General features: G+C 39.8%; 1 protein-coding gene across 3 annotated transcripts in view; it reads left to right on the top strand.

Moving 5' to 3' along the window:
• The window catches only part of ERCC8 (ERCC excision repair 8, CSA ubiquitin ligase complex subunit), a 34,605-nt gene extending 26,252 nt beyond the window's left edge, over positions 1 to 8,353 (top strand). For all 3 annotated transcript variants that reach the window (XM_013180582.3, XM_013180583.3, XM_048051655.2), the window contains 2 exons: positions 4,915 to 5,001; positions 7,378 to 8,353. In XM_013180582.3, the coding sequence (XP_013036036.2) occupies positions 4,915 to 5,001; positions 7,378 to 7,446 (156 nt within the window). In that variant the 3' untranslated portion in view covers positions 7,447 to 8,353. The remainder of the gene's footprint in view (positions 1 to 4,914; positions 5,002 to 7,377) is intronic.
• Positions 8,354 to 20,290: the final 11,937 nt, after the last annotated feature.

The following is a 20,290-nucleotide window of genomic DNA, read 5'->3' as shown; positions in this document are numbered from 1 at the left end:
TATATTAAGACTTTTTCCTGTTTTCTGTAAGAGTGAAGAGGAGGTATTTGTCTTTCCCTGAAATACCTAAGAATATTCACAGTAAGAAAGAATGTGTTGTTCATTGAGGTGAAATGCATTAGTATTACTTGCAGTACTGAGAAACCTCTCAAGTATTTGGCTAATATAATCTTGTTCAGATGTCTGTAGTTATACCCATCACTGGATCTACGAGTAGTTTGAATAAAGTCATTGAGAACCTGATAAGCTTCGTAAATTAATCTGAAAATGTTTCATCTAGTAAATAGCGCAGCATTACAGGGATTTGTGGCCCTGCCAAACTTTTTTATTTTCTTTCACACTTTTCCTTTCCTCCTGTGGTATATTTTTCTCTCATTGTTAAAGACTTAATAATAACAAAGACCAATTTGTCGTGTGATATTTTACAACAGATTGTTCTTATGGCTTATGGTGGTGTGGCAAGAGCAGAGTAAAGGTTAGCATGGATTTTAAGTCCATTGTATACTTGCCTTTAGGTGCTGAGGATTGCGCCTAATGTTCCAGCTCCTCCTTTCTAGTCTTTCAGTTCTAAAATATCAGGCAGAAATATTTTAGTCAAGAAAGGGTGGTATCTTTTATTGTGGTATCTTTTATGGTGGTATCTATGGTATGGTGGTATCTTTTTGTGACCTCTTATAAAACACATCAGAATTTAATATGGTAGCTCTCATTTTGAGTCCTGTAACTTTGATTTAAACACAGTTTCCCTGCCGCTGAGAAGGATGTCACAGAAAGTTTTAAACAACTTACATAGATGAGTCAATAGAGCCAGGGCTTTACTAGACCTGGTAAAATATTCTGGAATGTCAGGTAGTGGATCCACTGAAAGGTGGAATATTCATGTAATATCTAAGATACATCTTTTCTAGATTTAGTTTCTGTTTATTAGTTCTTTTTGATATTTCTTGGCTAGAGTAAAAAGCCCTTTGTCTTTTTAAGAATAGTTTCCAAATGAAAGTGGTGGTGTGCTTATATGAAGTCATTGTCGGTATTCTTTTTGATAAGCTGAAGAGATGAGACTTCTTAAATCCCAATGTAAATCATGTTTTCCAGTCTGGAAATGCATCTTTCTGTGTTGTGCTTCCCTTTTAAGATCCTTAGAAAACAATCACTCGTGATTTGTGTGCTTTTGTGCATCCACCCATGAGCCGCAGTGGGTGGATGCTCGGTCACTATAGCTGTAGGTTTATGTTGATAGAAACTTCATTTGTTTATCCACTGAGATCCCTGATTCTCTTTTAGACTCATGCTTTACCACAGTACAGTTCGGCGTTCTTGAACTGTAGCTGGATTTTCTTTTTCTTTAAATGTCCTTGCTTTTGTTAGTATTAAATTGTTTCTCTGATGGAATCACATTATTATAGTCTTTGTGTCAACACTAAAGGTAGTGGCAGTGGTATTTCATCTGTTTATGTTCACACTTGTGCTTCCAAATAGCTCATTCTGTCTTGAGACAATTACGTTGATCAGTCTTCATATAATTCACCTAGAAATTATGATTTCCTAGTTACATCTCCTTTTTTTGAGAATGCAGCCGCATTTGTAAAATGTATAGTTACTTATTCTATTTTACTCTTGCAAGCAATATTAAATCAGTATGTTAGAGTTACTCACAACTGTGCATTTCTATTTTCAGTTGAACTAATTGTTAATAAAATCAATTTTGCTTGATAAAACCTAATAATTTGCAAAATGTTTTGCCTTGTTTTATTTATATTCCTAATACCTTCACTCTGCATTAACCGGTTCCTTTATTCATCTTTCCACTGTCTTGTTTAGGATTAAAGAAATGTCTATTTGTTCTTTAATATCTGTATTATTCCACTTACTTTTGTTTAGTTTTTCTGAATGGCGTATTAGCTCACTTTCCGCTTTGTCATATTTCACTGCTTATTAAGATATAATCAGGCCAGAAGTTTTCTGAGACAACTCTTCTAAGTCTCTTTGCAAGTTACTCACCTACTGGTGACATTTTCTCACAACTTTCTTACTTTTTAGCACATCCAAAACTGGTAAACTCTGTTCATACAAAGCAAGGTCTACATCTGTTCTGTATAGTTTTTACCATTTCCACCTAATAGTTGGTCTCTGTCTTTGTTAGTTTTTTTTTTTGTATTAGTATTATTTTAAACTTTTTTTCTTTCTTCAACCCTCCCAAATTGCTTTTCCTACCCACCCCCAAATCTGGTCAGTAGTTTTTCCTTACTATGTTCAGAGCTTCTGGCTGATACTGATTGCAGCCAGTCCTTTACTTTCTTTCTGTTTATTTAGCTGTATTTTAATCACTATCATCGTTTCAACTCATAACTGGCCTAGTCTCTAAAGACACTTCAACATTGCACCGATTTTGTATTTGAGGTGAGAAGTTTCTTTTGTTTGATCAGAACCATGTAATCAAATATGATCCCAGATATCCAAGCAGCTAGCTATTTGCAATCCAATGATATTACTCTTTGTCTGTTCTTATTAGGTCCAAATTAATTAGTAGGTTTGTGTGGAAAATCCTTTGTGTTTGAGATACTGTGTGGAGCTATCTCCACAGGGTGGTATGAGATTTAGTTAATGTGTGTATATATCCCTTATGAGATCCTGGGAATAGAGCCATAAAATCCACTATATTATTGTTGGCCTATTTTTTTCTTACGTAAATCTCTCTGTGAAGTTAATAAGATGTTAGTCTGCTTGAGTAATAAGAACTGCAGAATTTGGCCCATTAATAAGAGCCATTAATCTAATCAGAGGTAGGTAATTTCAAGGGTGGTGTGGAAGAGGAAATCCTCATTGTGAAATCTTTTAGATGATGTTTACTGTTCGATTGAATATGCTGGATACCATTGTGCGACGTTAACTGCTTAAAATAATTTAAGTAAACAAACAAGACCTACGTTTCCCTCTCAGAAAAAGAAGCGAAATAAAGCTCCACACACAAATAACATGTCATAAAATATTAGCTGTGCCTCAGGAACCAGTGTTGTTCTAAATTATAGTTACTTTTATTGTTCAGGAAATGCCAATGACATCTGCAAAGGTATTTGGCAAATACAGTGTAGGACAACACATAAAGATAACTAAAAGTTAGATTCGGTCTTATTGCAACCTTTCCTCAGAGTTTTAAAGCATCATATGGAAATATTATACTATACTGTACTGTAAACATGAAATGAGCTTTATCCGCTGGCTCTTCTTTTGACTGACTTTGTGTGAGTCACCATTTCACGTTGTAATAATTAATTGTAAATACTAGTCAGTGCAGTGTGTATTAACTGAAGATCTTGCAATCCCAGGATCAGAAAATGAGACAAGTATTAATAAAGATTAAGTGGAAGTATGCTGATGTCCCCATTATATTGCTTACAAAGAGGAATTTGGGGGGGGGGAGGGGGGAGGAGTTCCTTGTTTTAAAGTTCAAGTGATATTCTGCATCCTGCCAAAAGATAGTATGATTGAGTAGAGTACTGCTGACAGGATGAAGTGAGATTTGACCGGTACCTTGGTGTAACTTTGACCTGTAGTCTTCTATTAAGCAAGATAAGTAGGTTGTTTCTCTGTCATAAAACTATAAACTCTAAACTTCTATGTGTTTTATGTGTTCATTCATGGGAGTGGTTTTACAGAAGTGAGTATGTTAGCTCACTTGAATAAAACTACCCACTAATACCCAAGACTAAATGGGTATTTTGAGGAATTAGGCATTAAGTTCCAACACCGTCAGTGTAATTCAGGCAGTTCTAGAATTAGATATACAGAATACAGGAGACATTCTTCAAAGATGGAACTGAAATAATTTATTGAATTTATGTTGAATCAACATATAATAATTATGCACGCATGCACAGAGTTATTATCTTGGGTTCAGAAGTCAGCACGTTTAAAACAAAGCTTTTTTACTGTCAGCTTTAATACAGAAAAATTATTTTGTGTATCTCTCTTGGGCAGTTTAAACACATGACAATACTTAAGTGTTGTCAGACATTTTATATAATAAGCAGGAGTATGACTAAAGATTGAAGGCGTAAGAGAATAACTTTGTGCTTGTTCATTTGGAAAATATAAGTATTGTTAGTGCAAAATGTAATGCAAAGATGGTGCAGTATTTCTCATTAGCAAAACATTCTCAGTTTAAAATGACAGAGAAGTCCATATTCGAACGAATTACATAGATAAAGCTATATTTGACTGTTAGCTGTTCAGTGCAGAGACTGTTTGCTTCCATGTGTTTGCAGGGTGCCTTGCACAATGGGATCTCAGTCCTTTGTCATTACCATAATAAATAGGGTTATTTATATTAAAAATAATAAATCGGTCTTTCTGATCTCTGCCTTCCCAGCAGGACACAGGTTTCATATTGTTCTTTATTTGTTCTTTTCCTTCCCTAGGCATACTGAAACTATGTTTACTTAATACTTCTTTGCTCCATACTTATGCACTCTTCTGGCATGTATCTTTTTAGATGATTTTGAGTTGATTCATACTTTTTAGTTACATTAAAAAATCGTTTCCTTTTCCTTTTCCCTTTTTTTTTTCCCCTTTTCTTACTTCCCCATTGACAATAAATCATCCTTTAAGCTTACTAACTTTTAAAATAGATTTCTCTTCAGGACCTATGAAAGAGGGAAGAAGAAAAGTGCATTTAAGCAATAAAGTTCATTTAAATAAGAACTGTAGTGTTTTGGTGAGCGGTCTGGGGGAAATATCAAAACTTATTCTTTTTGTTTAGCATATTTTTAAAGCATATTGTTTACCAGGATTATATTACAAACTCAAGATGATATGTTTGTCTTTATTTCTAAATAAGTGTCATACACTTTTTTTTCTCAACATTGTTCAGTATCCAGTATATTTGCATAAGAGTCATTTTTGCTTGCTTTCTTAAAGGAACTTTATAGTGGTGGCAAAGATTGCAATATCCTCGCATGGATACCAGCTCTTCGAGAGCCAGTTCCTGATGATGTTTCTGACAAGGTAATTATAATTAATATTTTGTCAGTTTAAACTATGTTTTTTATGACTGTTATACTTGGGGGGAAAAAGTAATTACATAGGAAGTAGGTGTTTGTAGCAATTGCTGATTTAGAGGAGAATCACGTACTGCTTCAGTGCAGCCTTCTGGTTGTTGTGGGGTTTTGAGAGGGCTTTTTCATTGGTAGTCTCATATAACCTTCTGCAGATATCTAGCTTCTTGTTTAATTAAAAGTAGTACTTGTCATTTGGCTATAAGTCTTTCAACTTTCACTTTAAGTTCATTAATTTCCATGTAGTTTACACTATTTTGGAATTGGAAAGGTACCAAAGATTGTATTTCAATTTGTTTAGAAATACACAGTTTACTAAACAATAAGATTAGGGATGCTATACTTCATACCCAAATATTTTTGGTGCAGAAGTATGAAGAAGATTCTAGTAAGCTAACTGTAGCAGCTGATGCAAGACATTCAGGCTGTTATCAGGAAGATCATTATAGCAGTGTTTTCCAAGACTGTATGTTTTTCCTCTTATATTAGATCCAGGCCATAAGAATTTGAATGAACAGTTTGAAGGGAGGGGAAGAAATTTCTAGATATCAAGCAACTGAAACCATTCACAAAATCAGAGCATGACAAACTGTATTTGTGTTAATAAATCAAGAGATAGTAATGTTTTGGCTCATAGCATACAAGAAAATCCACTTTTTTAAATTTCTGAAATATTTCATTTTGGGGGGGAAATGATAGGAATTGTAACAGTTATGTAACATTTCTTTGCTTTGAAACACAACATATTTCAAAACTATCCCATGTTTAAGCAAATTTTAAAAAGTAGCTTCAGAAGTTGGACAAAGGCAAAATGTGTTCAACTGACCTGAAATAAACATTTTTGCTTTAGCTGAGAATTTTCCTATTGGCAAATTTATTGTTGTTGTGTTTTTTTTTTTAACACAAAAAACAAAATAAACACAAAATACATTGCATGCCTAGCTCTGATTATAACTGCCACTTTAAGTATGACATTATGGAGCTGTCAAATGTGCCATTGTTTCGAAAGCAATTAAGCTGCAGTTGTTATTTGCAAATTTTGTAAATTAGCACTGCCTCTGAAAGAAGCAGTTCTGCCCTCCACCAGCTACTAGTTCCTGCTACCTCTCATGAACAGACATTTGAGTGCCTGTATGGGCAGAATATGAACCCAGGACAGAAGTAAACAAGAAAAACAGTTTTACCCAGTGTCCGAACTATGATTTAGTGCAGTGTGTGATTACATGAACCACTGAGTGGACGCAAAGGAAGCTGAGGTGAGAACTAGCTGCTAGGTGGAGAATGGATTGAGAGCAGCCGTGAGGAGAAGGACCCGGGTGTGTTGGTGGATGAGAAGCTCAACATGAGGTGGCAACGTGTGCTTGCAGCCCAGTAAGCCAAAAATATCCTGAGATGCATCAAAAGAAGCATGACCAGCAGGGCGAGGAAGGTGATTGTCTCCCTCTGCTCTGCTCTCATGAGACTCTGCCTGGAGTCCTGCATTCAGCTCTGGGGCCCCCAGCACAAGAAGGACATGGAGCTGTTAGAACTAGTCCAGAGGAGGGCTGGAGCTTCTCCTACAAAGACAGGCTCAGGGAGTTGGGGTTGTTCAGTCTTGAGAGAAGACTCTGGAGAGACCTTATAGCAGCCTTCCAGTACCTAAAGGGGGCCTGCGGGAAAGCTGGGGAGGGACTCTTTGTCAGGGAGTGGAGTGATAGGACAAGCGGGAGTGGTTTTAAACTAAAAGAGAGTAGGGTTAGATTAGATATAAGGAAGAAATTCTTTACTGGTGGTGAGGCACTGGCACAGGTTGTCTGTAGAAGCTGTGGATGCCCCATCCCTGGAGGTGCTCAAGGCCAGGCTGGATGGGGCTTTGGGCAACCTGGTCTGTTGGGAGGTGTCCCTGCCCATGGTGGGTTGGAACTGGGTGGTCTTTAAGGTCCCTTCCAACCCAAACCATTCTGTGTGCCTATAAGTGGACAGAGGCCAGGACTACCTCTTGAGACACTAGTGCCAACCTATACGAGGCTAGTGAAATCATGATTCAGAAACCAGTGACACAAAACAAACAGTAATATCTATCTGTCATATCTATCTATGTAAAGCTTTCAGCCAGTGCTTCAGATATTTTTGTTGAAAATGGAATTAAATATTGTTTCTTCTCATAATTTATCTTGACTCAAAACAGCAAAACGGCCAAAGAAGTTGTTAAAAAAATACAATAGCCATAAGGCAAACAATAGTTTGTCTACAGATAGTAGTTTAAGAAATGCCTTTAGCATTGACCTTATTTGATTTTATTATTTTTAATTAAGCAAACCACTGAGAGAATTTTTATTTTCTTTAGTGTCTGCCTCAGCAGCATTTAAATCCAGCGTATGAAGATGCATGGAGCAGCACTGATGATGAAGGCTGAATTTCAATTAGGTGGTGATACAAAATTGACATTCAAGCACTGCATTCAAGGACTTTATCTACAGAAGTGGATGTTGTCAGATTTATTGTGACCGGATTCCATGTACTGTTCTGTTAAAGCAAGGTCTTTCAGAAATAAGTTTCCACTTTTCTCTTTGTTTTTTGTTTGTTTGTTTTTTTATTCACTGTGTTGTGGTTTAACCCAGCTGGCAGCTAAACACCACACAGCCGTTCGCTCACCCTCCCCCCTCCCTCTCTGGGATGGGGGAGAGAAACGGGAAAGTGAAGCCGGTGAGTTGAGATAAAGACAGTTTATTAAGACAGGAATATAATAATAACAATAATAATAATAATAGTGATAATGATAATAGTATTAATAATAATAATGTGTAAGAAAACAAGTGATGCACAATGGAATTGCTCACCACCCGCTGACCGATGCCCAGCCTATCCCCGAGCAGCCGGCCCCCCACCCCGGCCAGCCACCCCTATATATTGTTTAGCATGACGCCAGATGGTATGGAATACCCCTTTGGCCAGTTTGGGTCAGCTGTCCTGGGTCTGTCCCCTCCCAGCTCCTGCTGCACCCCCAGCCTGCTCGCTGGCAGGACAGAGCGAGAAGCCGAAAAGTCCTTGGCCTGGTGTAAACACTGCTCTGCAACAATTAAAACATCAGCATGTTATCAGCGCTCTTCTCACCCTAATCCAAAACATAGCACCCTACCAGCTACTATGAGGAAAAATTAACTCTGTCCTAACTGGAACCAGGACACACTGTTACTGTCACCTCTAAAGCATTGCTTTTTCAGATTTACTGATATTTATACTTAGCCTTTTGTATTTGTGTATTTTGTTCAGTGTTGAACAACTGATAAAGAAAAAAATAAAAAGCCCTTGGGACCAGTTAATATTGCATTGTTTCTGGTATCACTAATACATAGCTAGATAATCCCTTCATTTCGGAGAGAGATGATACAAAGCATTTTGCCTTGAGGAGGACTAGCTCAGGGTTACTTTAAGTTTATTTTTGCAATGTCTAGATGGAGTGGAGTGGGTCCATTTTCAAGTGCTTATGTGCTGCGGGAGCAAACAGGATTTTGTTGTGTTCTTTTGCATTTTATTAATTTTGCTTCAGTTATATTCAGCTGTATTCAGTTCAGAAACAGAGGTATGGCTGGGATTGTCCAAGTATTTGTATGGTGATCCCATCAACTAGTATCTTAATCTGTCCCATAACGTTAAGAAAAGAGATTAGTTTTATTAAGGTTTTTATCGCTCCTGTTAAAAGGTTTTCAAGATCAGGCTTCTATGTATGCCTCACTCACATCACTTGCCAGTATGAAGAATTCCCAAACAGAAGCAGGCTTGAGGTATAGAATAAGGCGAAGAATGGTCAAGTCAGACATATCAAATGTACTCCTTCAAAACTGTTTTCATCTGAATTTGTGGTCCAAATACCTTCTCTGCTTCGAAAAGGAGGAGTTTTTTGGATTCATTGTCTGATCTCAGTCAGTAGTGTGTGCCTCAGACATAGTCTAATCACCAATCAGAGACCTGAGCTGGAGAGTCCCATCAGGTTTCAATACAGTTCTTCCAGGAAAAAATCCCTTTCAAAACAGATGTGATGCTAGGAGCAAAAGTTCAGGCAGAAGGAAAAAAAAACTGTATAAATAAATGAAAGAAAATAAGTTAATCCTCATATAATGTGTATTGTTAGGCCGATTATTATGCATTCTGGAATTAATTCACTGTGCTTTTGTATTTTAATATCTATACAAGATAGAGACTGTTTCTATGTCAGTCTAGAAGTGGAATAATACAAAGTGAGGAGTGGGCATATCAAGGGAATGTTATGATTAAACAAGTTTCATACATACTGCAAATGTGCTGAGGCAGACCTAAAATTTAATTTGACCTATTAGATTGATAGCTGGTAGGTGAAAGACTTCCAGAACTTTCAAAGGAAGTTAGTTTAAGGACCAACCTATCATTTTACAAGACTAGAGAAGAGAATTTTCTACTTTTTTTAATTATAGTTTTCATTACCAATGTTGTCTGTTCCATCTAAAAGTGGAAAACTTGGGGTACAAATTTGAAGCAAGATTACACATTTTCATTTTTTTTTTTAAAAATATTATTAAGGGTGACTTTTTTTTTTGCATGTGATAATTGTTCATATCAATTTTGTATATTTCAACTGCAATGCATGCATTTGGTATTTGATTTTCTAAAATGTTCCTCAGTAAGTCATAGCAAATCTCCTTATCAAAGAATAAATTAATTATTTTTTCAATCAGTTTTCAGTTGTCTGTAACAAGACCATAAATGGTGTTGATGTAAGAAAAAAGGTTCACACGCACGCACACCAGAAAAAAAGCAAGAATACAGGTCTGTGGTGGCCTTGGAATGGTGTATAAAATGGAAGAGGTAAAGAAATCTAGATTTATTTAAAAGGTGTGAAATTATAAAAGTAAAAGCCATAAATTAGTGTTGTATTATTTCTGTTGTTTTTTTGAATGGCCTTTTTGTCTTAAGTTCCGTTTCTCTTGCTTTGAACACAGTCATTGAAGTTGGAAGGATCCGCTGAAGATCATCTAGTGCAAGCTCCCTGCCTGAAACACAGTAACCTAGAGCAGATCATTCTGGGCTGTGTCCAGTTGGGTTTTGATCATCTCCACAACTTCTGAACATGTTCCAGGGTTTGAGCACCCTCAGTAGAAGTTTCTTCTTAGGTTTAAATCACATTTTCTGTATTTCAGTTTGCACCCAGTGCCTCTTGCCTCATTGTTAGATATCACTGAGAGGAGTATGACTTCCTCTTCTCTATGCTGCCTTTTTTCCACTCCATCAGGTATCTCTAGATGTTGATACGGTCCCCCTGAGCCTTCTCTCCAAGCTAAATAGTCCCAGCTCTTTCAGCCCCTCCTCATATGAAGGATCACCCCACTCAGCCTGGTGACAGCACTCTTCTTAATGCAACCCAAGATGCTGATGGCCTTCTTTGCAGCAAGGGTGCATCGCTGGTTTATGGTGTCCAGCAAAACTCCCAGGTCCTTTTCAAAAAAGTTGCTAGCAGGTTGATCCGTGGCTTGTTCTGGCTCATGGGCTTTTTCTTCCCCGGGAGCCACATTTGGCATTTTTCTTTATTGAACATCATGAGATTGCTGTTTGCCTGTTTCTCCCATGTGTTGGGGTCCCTCTGAATGGCAGCAGCAGCACAACCATCTGGTGTGCCAAGCACTCCTCCCAGTCATACGTCATCTGCAAACTTGTTGGAGGCGCATCCTGTTTTATCATCCAGGTCATTAGTGAAGTTGTTAAGCAGTATTGGCTCCAGTATACACCTGTGGCGTGTTCCACTACTGACTGGCCTCCAACTGGGTTTTAGGCCACTAATTGCAAGCCTCTGCGCCTGGCACTTCACCCACTTGTCGCTCTGTCTCACTGTCCACTTACCTAGTTCGTGCTTTTTTCAGCTTATGTATGTGCTTATGTGCTTTGGGAGACGGTATCAAAAGCCTTACTGAAGTCAGGGTAGGCATCACCCACTGTTCTCCCCTCACCTGCCAAGCTAGATACCTCCTTGGAGAAGGCCAGAAGGCTGATCAGTCACGATTTCCCCAGCGTATACCCATACTGACTGCTCCCAGTCACCTTCTTTTGCTTCTTTTGCTTTCACGTGTCTGGAAATGGTTTCCAGGGTTACTTGTATTACCTTCACAGGGAAGGAGGTGAGGTTGACTGGCCTGTGTCCTCCTCCTTGACCTTCTTGAGGACATAATTGCATTTACAGTTCTCAGAAACCCTTTCTGCTTGCCATGACCTTTCCAAGATAACTGGGAGCAGCTTTGCAACGACATCAGCTGTGGGTGCATCCAGACAAGCACAACAAACTTGGGTATATCCAGTCTGTGCAGCTGTTCCCTAACTGATTCTTCTTCACCAAGGGTGACTCTTCCTTGTTGCAGACTTTAGGTTCATCTCAGGGACTTGGAATTGCTAAAGGCCAGTTTCACGAGTAAGTATTGTGGCAAAGAAGCACTGAGTACCTCAGTCTTTTCCATGTCCTTTGTCTCCAGTTACCTTGCCCACCTTTTCAGTGGGCCCACACGTTCCCTAGTAGTTTTTCTTTTGCTGCTGATATACCCATAGAAGGCTTTCTTTTTGCATTCACATTCATCACCAGATTTAAATCCAGATGGTTTTTGGCTTTCCTAACCCCGTCGGACATATACATATATGTATATTTTAATATTCCTCCCTGCTTCCACCTCTTGTATACTTCCTATTTGAATCTTGACTTTTGTCAGGAGCTCCTTTTTCATCCTCACAGATATCTTTCCACCTCTGCTTGATTTCCTGTGAGTAGGGATGGATCATGCTTTAACTTAGAGAAGGTGAAAATCAACCTGCTCTCCTGGACCCATCTTCTTTCCAGGGCCAAGTTACATGGGATTCTTCCAAACAGAACCCTGAGTATCTCAAAATGTGGGAAAAAAAAAAAAAGGTGATTTTCCCAATATGTTTAGCATTGATGTGGCCTCACCTTGAATATTGTGTGCAGTTCAGCAGTCCACAATGCAAAAAGGATGTTGTGGTATTTAGAAGCATCCAGAGGAAGGCAGCAGAGCTGGTAACAGGGCTGGAAGGCCTGTCCTGTGAGGAGAGGCTGGGGACACGGGGGTTGTCCAGTCTGGAGAAGAGGAGGCCAAGAGGCAGCCTGACTGGAAGAAGGGGAAACAGAGGGAGAGGTGCTGGTCTCTGCTCCCTGGTCACCAATGACGGGACACGAGGGAACGGCACAAAGCAGCACCAGGGGAGGTTCAGACTGGACATTAGGAAAATTCCTTTACCCTGAGGGTGGTCAAACACTGGAACAGGTTTCACAGGGAGGTGGTTGATGCCCCAGGCCTGTCAATGATCAAGAGGCATTTGGACAATGCCCTCAGTAACATGATTTACCTTTTGGTTAGCCCTGAAGTGGCTGAGCAGTTGGATCAGTTGGTCTGTGAAGGTCCCTTCCAACTGAACTGTTCTGCTCTGTTCTATTCTTCTATGCCTTTACAGGTCTCGTTTTCATGCTGTTGCAGTATAACTTTTTGCATCACACCAGTTTTGCATAAGCTTTGCCATGAATACAACGTGGGATTCAGCTCAGGAAGAGGTGGGCTGAGGATTATCTGCCCAAGTATTTATTTCTTCAGGTACCTGTTGGGTTAGTGTTTGACGCTGTCCCAGACAGCTAAAAATAGGAATTAGTTGCCTGGGGGGGTTATTGCTCCTATTAACACCTATTATCTCTTACACAGGCATCTTCCCATAGTCTCTTCTGCTATCAGTTGATGATGTTCTCCTCCCTCCTGATGGAAGGAGAGATGTTTCTGGTGAGGGAAGTTAGAAACAGCTCTGTCTCATCTGGGCAAGAATCCAGGACCATTCTACAATCAAGCAGCTGCAAACCTTCACTATAATGGCAGTAGCTCATAGGTGATGTTCAGTTTCCAAGTTTTGAAACCTTTTGGTATTGTGCATCATCTCAGACATCAGTTTCTGTGAAAATTCGTCTAGAATTCCTGTGATTTTTTTCTAGATGTAGTAAAATTATTTATGTTTTCCAGACCTTTTTAATGTGCTAATTAGATCTGAATTTTCCCCTTCTTTTATGACTATTTTGTTTCTATGCTTACAGCAAATATTTTTATAGTATTTGAGCTCTTTCAGAGCCAGAAACACATGAAGTAAGGTAATATAGGCTTAATTGCACTTCTTGTGTCAGTCAAAAAAAAAAAAAAAAACTTTTGAAAATCTATTCGGGTGTCAGAAGAAGTACTGTATTCATGTTGAAATAAAGTCATTGTTGTGGTTTAACCCGGCTGGCAGCTAAACACCACACAGCCGTTCGCTCACCCTCCCCCCTCCCTCTCTGGGATGGAGGAGAGAAACGGGAAAGTGAAGCCTGTGAGTTGAGATAAAGACAGTTTATTAAGATGGGAAAATAATAATAACAATAATAATAATAGTAATAATGATAATAGTATTATTAATAATAATGTGTAAGAAAACAAGTGATGCACAATGCAATTGCTCACCACCCGCTGACCGATGCCCAGCCTATTCCCGAGCAGCCGGCCCCCCACCCCGGCCAGCCACCCCTATATATTGTTTAGCATGACGCCAGATGGTATGGAATACCCCTTGGGCCAGTTTGGGTCAGCTGTCCTGGGTCTGTCCCCTCCCAGCTCCTGCTGCACCCCCAGCCTGCTCGCTGGCAGGACAGAGCGAGAAGCCGAAAAGTCCTTGGCCTGGTGTAAACACTGCTCTGCAACAATTAAAACATCAGCATGTTATCAGCGCTCTTCTCATCCTAATCCAAAACATAGCACCCTACCAGCTACTATGAGGGAAAATTAACTCTGTCCTAACTGGAACCAGGACAGTCATTTACTAAGAGACAACTAGCTGATAACTGGATTTTAAGTTCATGTTAAAAAGGGTAAGAAAGTTTAGATTTGGAAAAGGGCTTTTGCCCCTTTCCCTATACCTGATATACTTGCTCTTATACTTGCTCTTATATTATGCTCGTGAGACTGAAAATGCAAGTATTCGTTTGCCACTTTTTTTGGCATTGTTTGGTTTTGTAGTCAGGCCAGGCTTCTCACTGCACAAGACATCTTTTTTAATCAATAACGAGTTCCTCATATACTCAGCTTAAATTCTGGGCTATATGACACCCATCATTGCAAAGCTGAAAATTTCTTGGATTTAGGAATATCAACAGAATTAACTTTTTCCCTGATGTTTACCTTTGTGTTACAGCTTTTATCCTACCTTGTATGTATATGTGTATATACATATATGATATATATATATATGGAAGGCATATATAGGGTGTGTATATATATAATAGAAATGATACTGTTTTGGCACCATTAGAGGAAAGTTCTTACTTTTCTTCTTACCAAATTTTTAGCACAGGCAAAAGTCTAGTGCATACGGTTGAGAATTGTAAGCTCTTCATTGAATATTGGTCAAGGACCTGTCATGGTGGACATGTAGCCTTAGTATTAGCTTAGTACAATTAAAGTTTGAGATATATGGTTAACTATTAGTTAAGCCATGGGAAATGTCCCGCTACTTACTGTTGACATACAACACATAGGGATTAGCGTGGTTAAGGCAGTCCACAAAGAGAGAGTCTGAATACTTGCCATGTGCATAGCCACTGAGATGTGTGCTGAGGTTTTGACACCTAAGAGACGTTCTTGAAGGCAAGACTGGTTTCAGTAGAGAGCAGTTACCTGCTTGTAACATCCAACTAAAGGAAAATATGTAAAACATGTAATTGAAGTCCTTTTTTGTAGTTAAAGATGAGCTACAAAATGGACATGCCTTCTTCCTCCTCTCCTTGTTTTTGTTTTCTTTTAGTCTATTTTATGAAAACAATGGGAATGGAGGATAAAAAGGCATGACTGAGTGGCCAGGAATTCAGGCAGGTGCATAACTGCTGCCCACAGTTTCATCCCTCCTAATCATATCCGTGCTCTGTGTGGTCAGCCTTACCCACCAGCCCACACGTCCTGCCGGGATGACAGCTAACCAATGTCATCCACTATGTTGGCTGCCTGCAACCACCCCACTCCTGCCAAATTCCACCAGGCCCAAGAGACTGGGAAAAAAAAAAAAAAAAAAAAAAAGGAACTACTGAAGAAGAGCTTTCTACTTACATATGAAACTTTTTTTTTTTTTTTCCTTCAATTGCATGGGCATTAAGAGAGTATTTTTGGTTATGCATTTCAGTTTTGTGCTAAGAAGGAGACTTTCAGTCAAGGAGGTCTGCACAGAATCACAGAAGGGCTGAGGTAGGCAGGGACCTCTGGGCCCATGTGGCCCAACCCCTGCTCAAGCAGGCTGCCCAGGACTGTGCCCAGGTGGCTTTTGAAGATCTCCAAGAAAGACACTCCACAAACTCTCTGGGCAGCCTGTGCCAGGGCTCTGTCACCTGCACAGCACAGAGGTGCTTCCTGGTGTTCAGAGGGAACCTCCTGTGCTCCAGTTTGTGCTCACTGCTTCTTGTTCTGGCACTGAGAAGAGACTGGCTCTGTCCTCTTTGCACCCCCCTTCAGATACTTATAGACATTGCTGAGATCTCCCTGAGCCTCCTCGTCTCCAGGCTGTGTCCCAGCTCTCTCAGCCTCTCCTCACAGGAGAGGTGCTACTGTCCCAGAACACTTTGAAGATTACAAATCCACCTTTTTCTTGCAGCTGTGGGACAGAGCTGCATCAGTGATCCTAAAAAGGTTTTATAGTAAATTTCCTGGTGCCAAATTGGAGATTAACATCAGCAGTTTAAATCAGTCCAACCAGTTATTTTTACAGCCATATGTTTGTAATCTAGAGTAACATGTTTAAGCAAGAATAGGGTAATTTACTCAGCAACAAAAATAATATGCCTTTGTTTAATGCAGAATAGAGTAACACAAGGGGCAGAGAAAAGACAGGTTATTAAAAAGGTTTTTTGCTTATCTCAGTGGCTGAGTTTGAAAGATACTGAGCACTTTCTGTTTCTGTTTTTTTCTGCATTTATTTGTCAGGATACTTGTTTCATATCAGTTGCAAGTGTTAGCATACTTGTTTTATATTAGTTATAATAGGCTAAGGTATTCTTCTAAGTCTAAGGTCCTAGCCTGCAACAGGATCATTAAAATATTCTAACAAAATCTGGAATCATATATTTAGAAAAGTTACATCCAAAAAAATGAATTCATAATAAATGAAGGAATATGTTATGCTCTCACTGGAGATCATTGGGAAGAACAGGCTTACATTTGGTAGCAAGCCAGTTCCATTTGTATTTAAAATTTAAAGTTGACTCATAATCCTCTGTGTTAGTAGTTCAGGGTGGCCTCTGAAGGAACTGTAGCTATTAATGCTTGCCTGCATGGTGCTACTTTCATCCACAGAAATGTGTCTTGGTCTGCACAGCGAAACTTTAATCTGTCAGGACTATTTTAAGAAACACAGCTAGTCTAGGGGAAAGAGAGAGAGAGAGAGAAAGGGAAGGGAATCCTTTCTTGTAACTTAGGGTATGTCTTCTCTGCAGGCAACAGCATAATCCAGACATGTTAACCCTAGCTTAGATGAGCAGCCCTGCTGCAGCAGCCCAGCCTCACACACAGCGCTGTGGTGCTGCCCCGTTCGCCCATGTGGAGCTTCCTGCTGCCACGGCCAGGCTGCTGTCCTTGCTCCTGCGTGAGCACGCGTCTCTCCTGTTCTTGGTGGATTTACCCACCAAAAGAGCACGGTGAATGCAGCAGCCTGGGGAGCCCGTGTCTGCTGTAATAAGGGATATGCCGAAGAGGAGGTGTAGGGTAAGAATACGGAGTTCTCATGTTTTGTGGCAGTCAGGAGGGAGTGTCTCGTGTTGCTCAACACTTAATTACTGTTGCTATCGCCTCCTACACTGTGCTGTAACTCCTAAGGAAATCAGCTGATTATGATTCTCATGCTAGCAAACATGAAAAAAAAATGTTTTGGGACTTTGTGAAATGGATCTGAATGAAGCTCTTTTCTTTTGCCTATTACTACTGCTTGCAGGTGGAGTATGTGGCCCAGAGAATACACCTTTCTACATAGAGCATGCATAACCACCCTTCTGATTTGAAGCTAAGCAACCAAAGTATCCAAACAGCCTGACACTGTCCTGTGGTTTTGCATGGCTGCCGTTCAACAGGAGCCTTATGCCGTGCAGGACTTCTGCACATCTCCTATGGGAAATGTCACATTTGGCACTCACTCGCAGTGTGTGGCACGTTCTCAGGGTAGTGCACATATTGTTTCCCAGGAAAAAAAAAAAAAAAAAAGCATTTCTCAAGTTGCACAGAGCTCCGCCATCTGAATGCTATTCATCACTGTTTATAAAGAAAGTTTCCAGAACATTTAATTGTTTTGCACACAGCTAATATACCTGAGGGCCTAAGTGAATGCGCGAAACAGCTGCTTCATCCTGTTCTGCCACTACAGATACCTATTAAAGTTTATGTTGACTAATGAAGTATATCAAAGTAATTTAAATAACACTCCGTGATGGGCTGCCCTGTTAAATGCAAATATCTGTGAGACATGCAGACCTCTTGGATATGAGTGATACTGCTGCTTAGCAGAATTGCCCTGTGTTGGGATTATAGGCTTCAGGACTTCAGCAGGCTTGTTCTGTCTACACTAAATATGTAATAAGGTCTTCTCAATGGTATATCTCCTATCAGTAGGAAGGCTTATATGTCCAAGCAACCTTGAGAACTGAGCCAGCAAAGTTTCTTTTCCTGCCAGAGAGAGGAAAAAATGTACAAATCAAAGGGTGGAGCATGGTCCTGTAGCTCACCAGCCTGCTCAAGCATTAAGTTTAACAGGCAGAGGAAGGATGAAGGTAAGAGAAGCACAGCAGCCTTTCTAGTTTACAGAAGGGAAGGTAGAGCCCTGTTTGTGCATGCACTGGGCATGGATGCTTAACAACCTTCTGCTGCAGCAGTGTGTCATCAGGGCAGTGCCCACCTCTGGGCTCCCTGACCTCCCAGACCTCAGTGGGTGAAGGCACTGCTCCACACGTGGGTTGTGAGAGCAGTGGACCCCACACAGCTCCGTCTTCCCTCTGTCTCCACTGCTTTACCCAGAGGCAGTTCAGTTCAAGTCTTTCACGGTCTCCAGCTCCTGCCTCTAATCACTGCTGTTAATTTACATCTCCTTTCCCTGCTCTCTGCTGCACACAGCCATGCCCACACACAGCTTGCCAAGCTGGGACTCAGTCCCAGCCTGTCTCCACACTCAAATCTTCAACCTTCTGCTCACTGAGTAGTGTTCATCAAGCTCTTCTGCTTAGAACTGGTGTTCTCTTTGCTTTGGAAATATCACCCAGCCTCTCTGGGCAGCCCTTCAGCCCATCCTCCCCTTGCTTCCCCAATTCCATTTGGCTGGCACGGCTACGTGCTTAGGTGCATACAGCGGTTTGCCAGGTCAAATTGTGTTTTTGAGCAGAAGAACGTGAGAGCTTTGATCTGAAACCTATTTGGCTATGTTAGGGCTGAACTGTACCCACGGAACAAGGCAAATGGGAGGGAAGATTCATTAGCTTTTTCGTAACCCTGTGTGAACGTATACAGGCAGTTTCTAGAGTAACAGCTGCTTTTTAACTCACTTGGACCCAGTGCAATATACTTCTGCAAAGAGCTCATTAGTTCCCACATTGCAGCTTTTGTTCATTAAGTCACTAGGAAAGGTTGTCCTGAAAAACCTGACATTTAAATATTATTTTTGATTTACAATTGACCTGTTTTCATTATTGTTTTACCCGGTCAACTACAGCTTCTTAAAATCTTACTGTTAATAACAAAAGCTATCATATAAATGCTTGATCTCTAGTTTATGTAAAAGGAGACTTAGTTAAATAAGTGTAACTGAAGTATTGCAGAAAATCAGGAGCACTACTAATTGCCATATTAAAGTGTTTCCCAATTTTATAACTTTGCAATATAGAACAGCTGCCAGATTTGTTCTTTATCCTGATTTGTAAATGATACCTCTCCATAATCTTCCTCTGCTCAAATTTTTCTACAAAAATTTCACATTTTTGACTTTCCCCCCATGATTTCCCCCCATGATTTTCTAAATGCCATTTCACCTTAATCTTAGGCAAGTTCAAATGGAGTTACTTAATTTCTTTTAAAGTGTTCTCCATTGCCTTGTCTTCCTTCATCATATCTAAGACCAGCAGTCCCCACGACACAAAGCTGTAAGCTCTGCTCCATACAGCACTGAGATTTTACCACTTTTTCCCATATAACTATTCATAAAATCTGGTCTAACTTTTTGTTTGTTTGTTTGTTTTTGTGCTCAGTGTCTCAGAGTCCATTACCTTTCATTCCCTCATCTCCCATCCTCATGACATCCTTCGCTTACTCCCATGCCTACCACCTATTTAATGAAAGGTGCCACAAATTTTAAGATCATTAGATTATTCCTGTACTAAGACCTAGCTAATTGTTTTTACGTTGTGTTTTTTTTACCTTTTTTTTTTTTATTATTTGCTTCTATTCTTCCACCGTGTCACTTCCTCTTTCAACCACTTTTCTTTCCTTTCAATACACTCCATAATTCTGACCTAGCCTGTGTGAGCAATTTTTGTTCATTTACTCTTCCAAGTATCTCCACCCTTTTTACGACCTTACCCCAAGCTGGTCTACCCAGGTTATAACTTCCCATTCTTATCAGATTTCAAGACCCACTTCTGTCATTATGTCCTAGAAAATGAGTCAGACATTTGTTTATGGTTACCTCTTAAATATTCATGAGACATTTCTGCATTGTGCTCTCAGCAGCATCACATGCTTTCACATTGTACTGGGTGTCCAAAACCATCAGTAACCGAGAGAATGGAAAACTGACTGTAGCCAACAAATATATCTTGCTTCTCCTGCATGATCACATCATCCACTCTTCTTCATTTCTCCTGTCCAAAAGCTTTTACCCCTTCTTTGTATTAAGATTCATATATTCTCGATCCTAGAGTACAGGTACAGTGAACATGTGAATGAATTAATACAGTAGGTGAACCTTCACCTAACATTAGCAGCAAAACAAAGTAGTATTTGATTACATTTATGAATGTATTCTAAAGTTCTACAGGATAATTAACAAAGAAATACAGAGGATATCTACAGAACACTGCATAGAGTGCCTTGACAGAGATGCTTGATGCTGCTAATGCTTGACGCACTTTTGTCAGAAATTTTGTCAGAAACACTTTGAAGAGAACGATAGTTGTCCCAGAGCTGATACAAACTGCACAAAGCAGA

Source organism: Anser cygnoides, chromosome Z (assembly GCF_040182565.1).
Source record: "Anser cygnoides isolate HZ-2024a breed goose chromosome Z, Taihu_goose_T2T_genome, whole genome shotgun sequence".
Lineage (NCBI taxonomy): Eukaryota > Metazoa > Chordata > Aves > Anseriformes > Anatidae > Anser > Anser cygnoides.
Note: the sequence above shows the minus strand (reverse complement) of the source record. Positions and strands in the feature narration are given on the sequence as shown.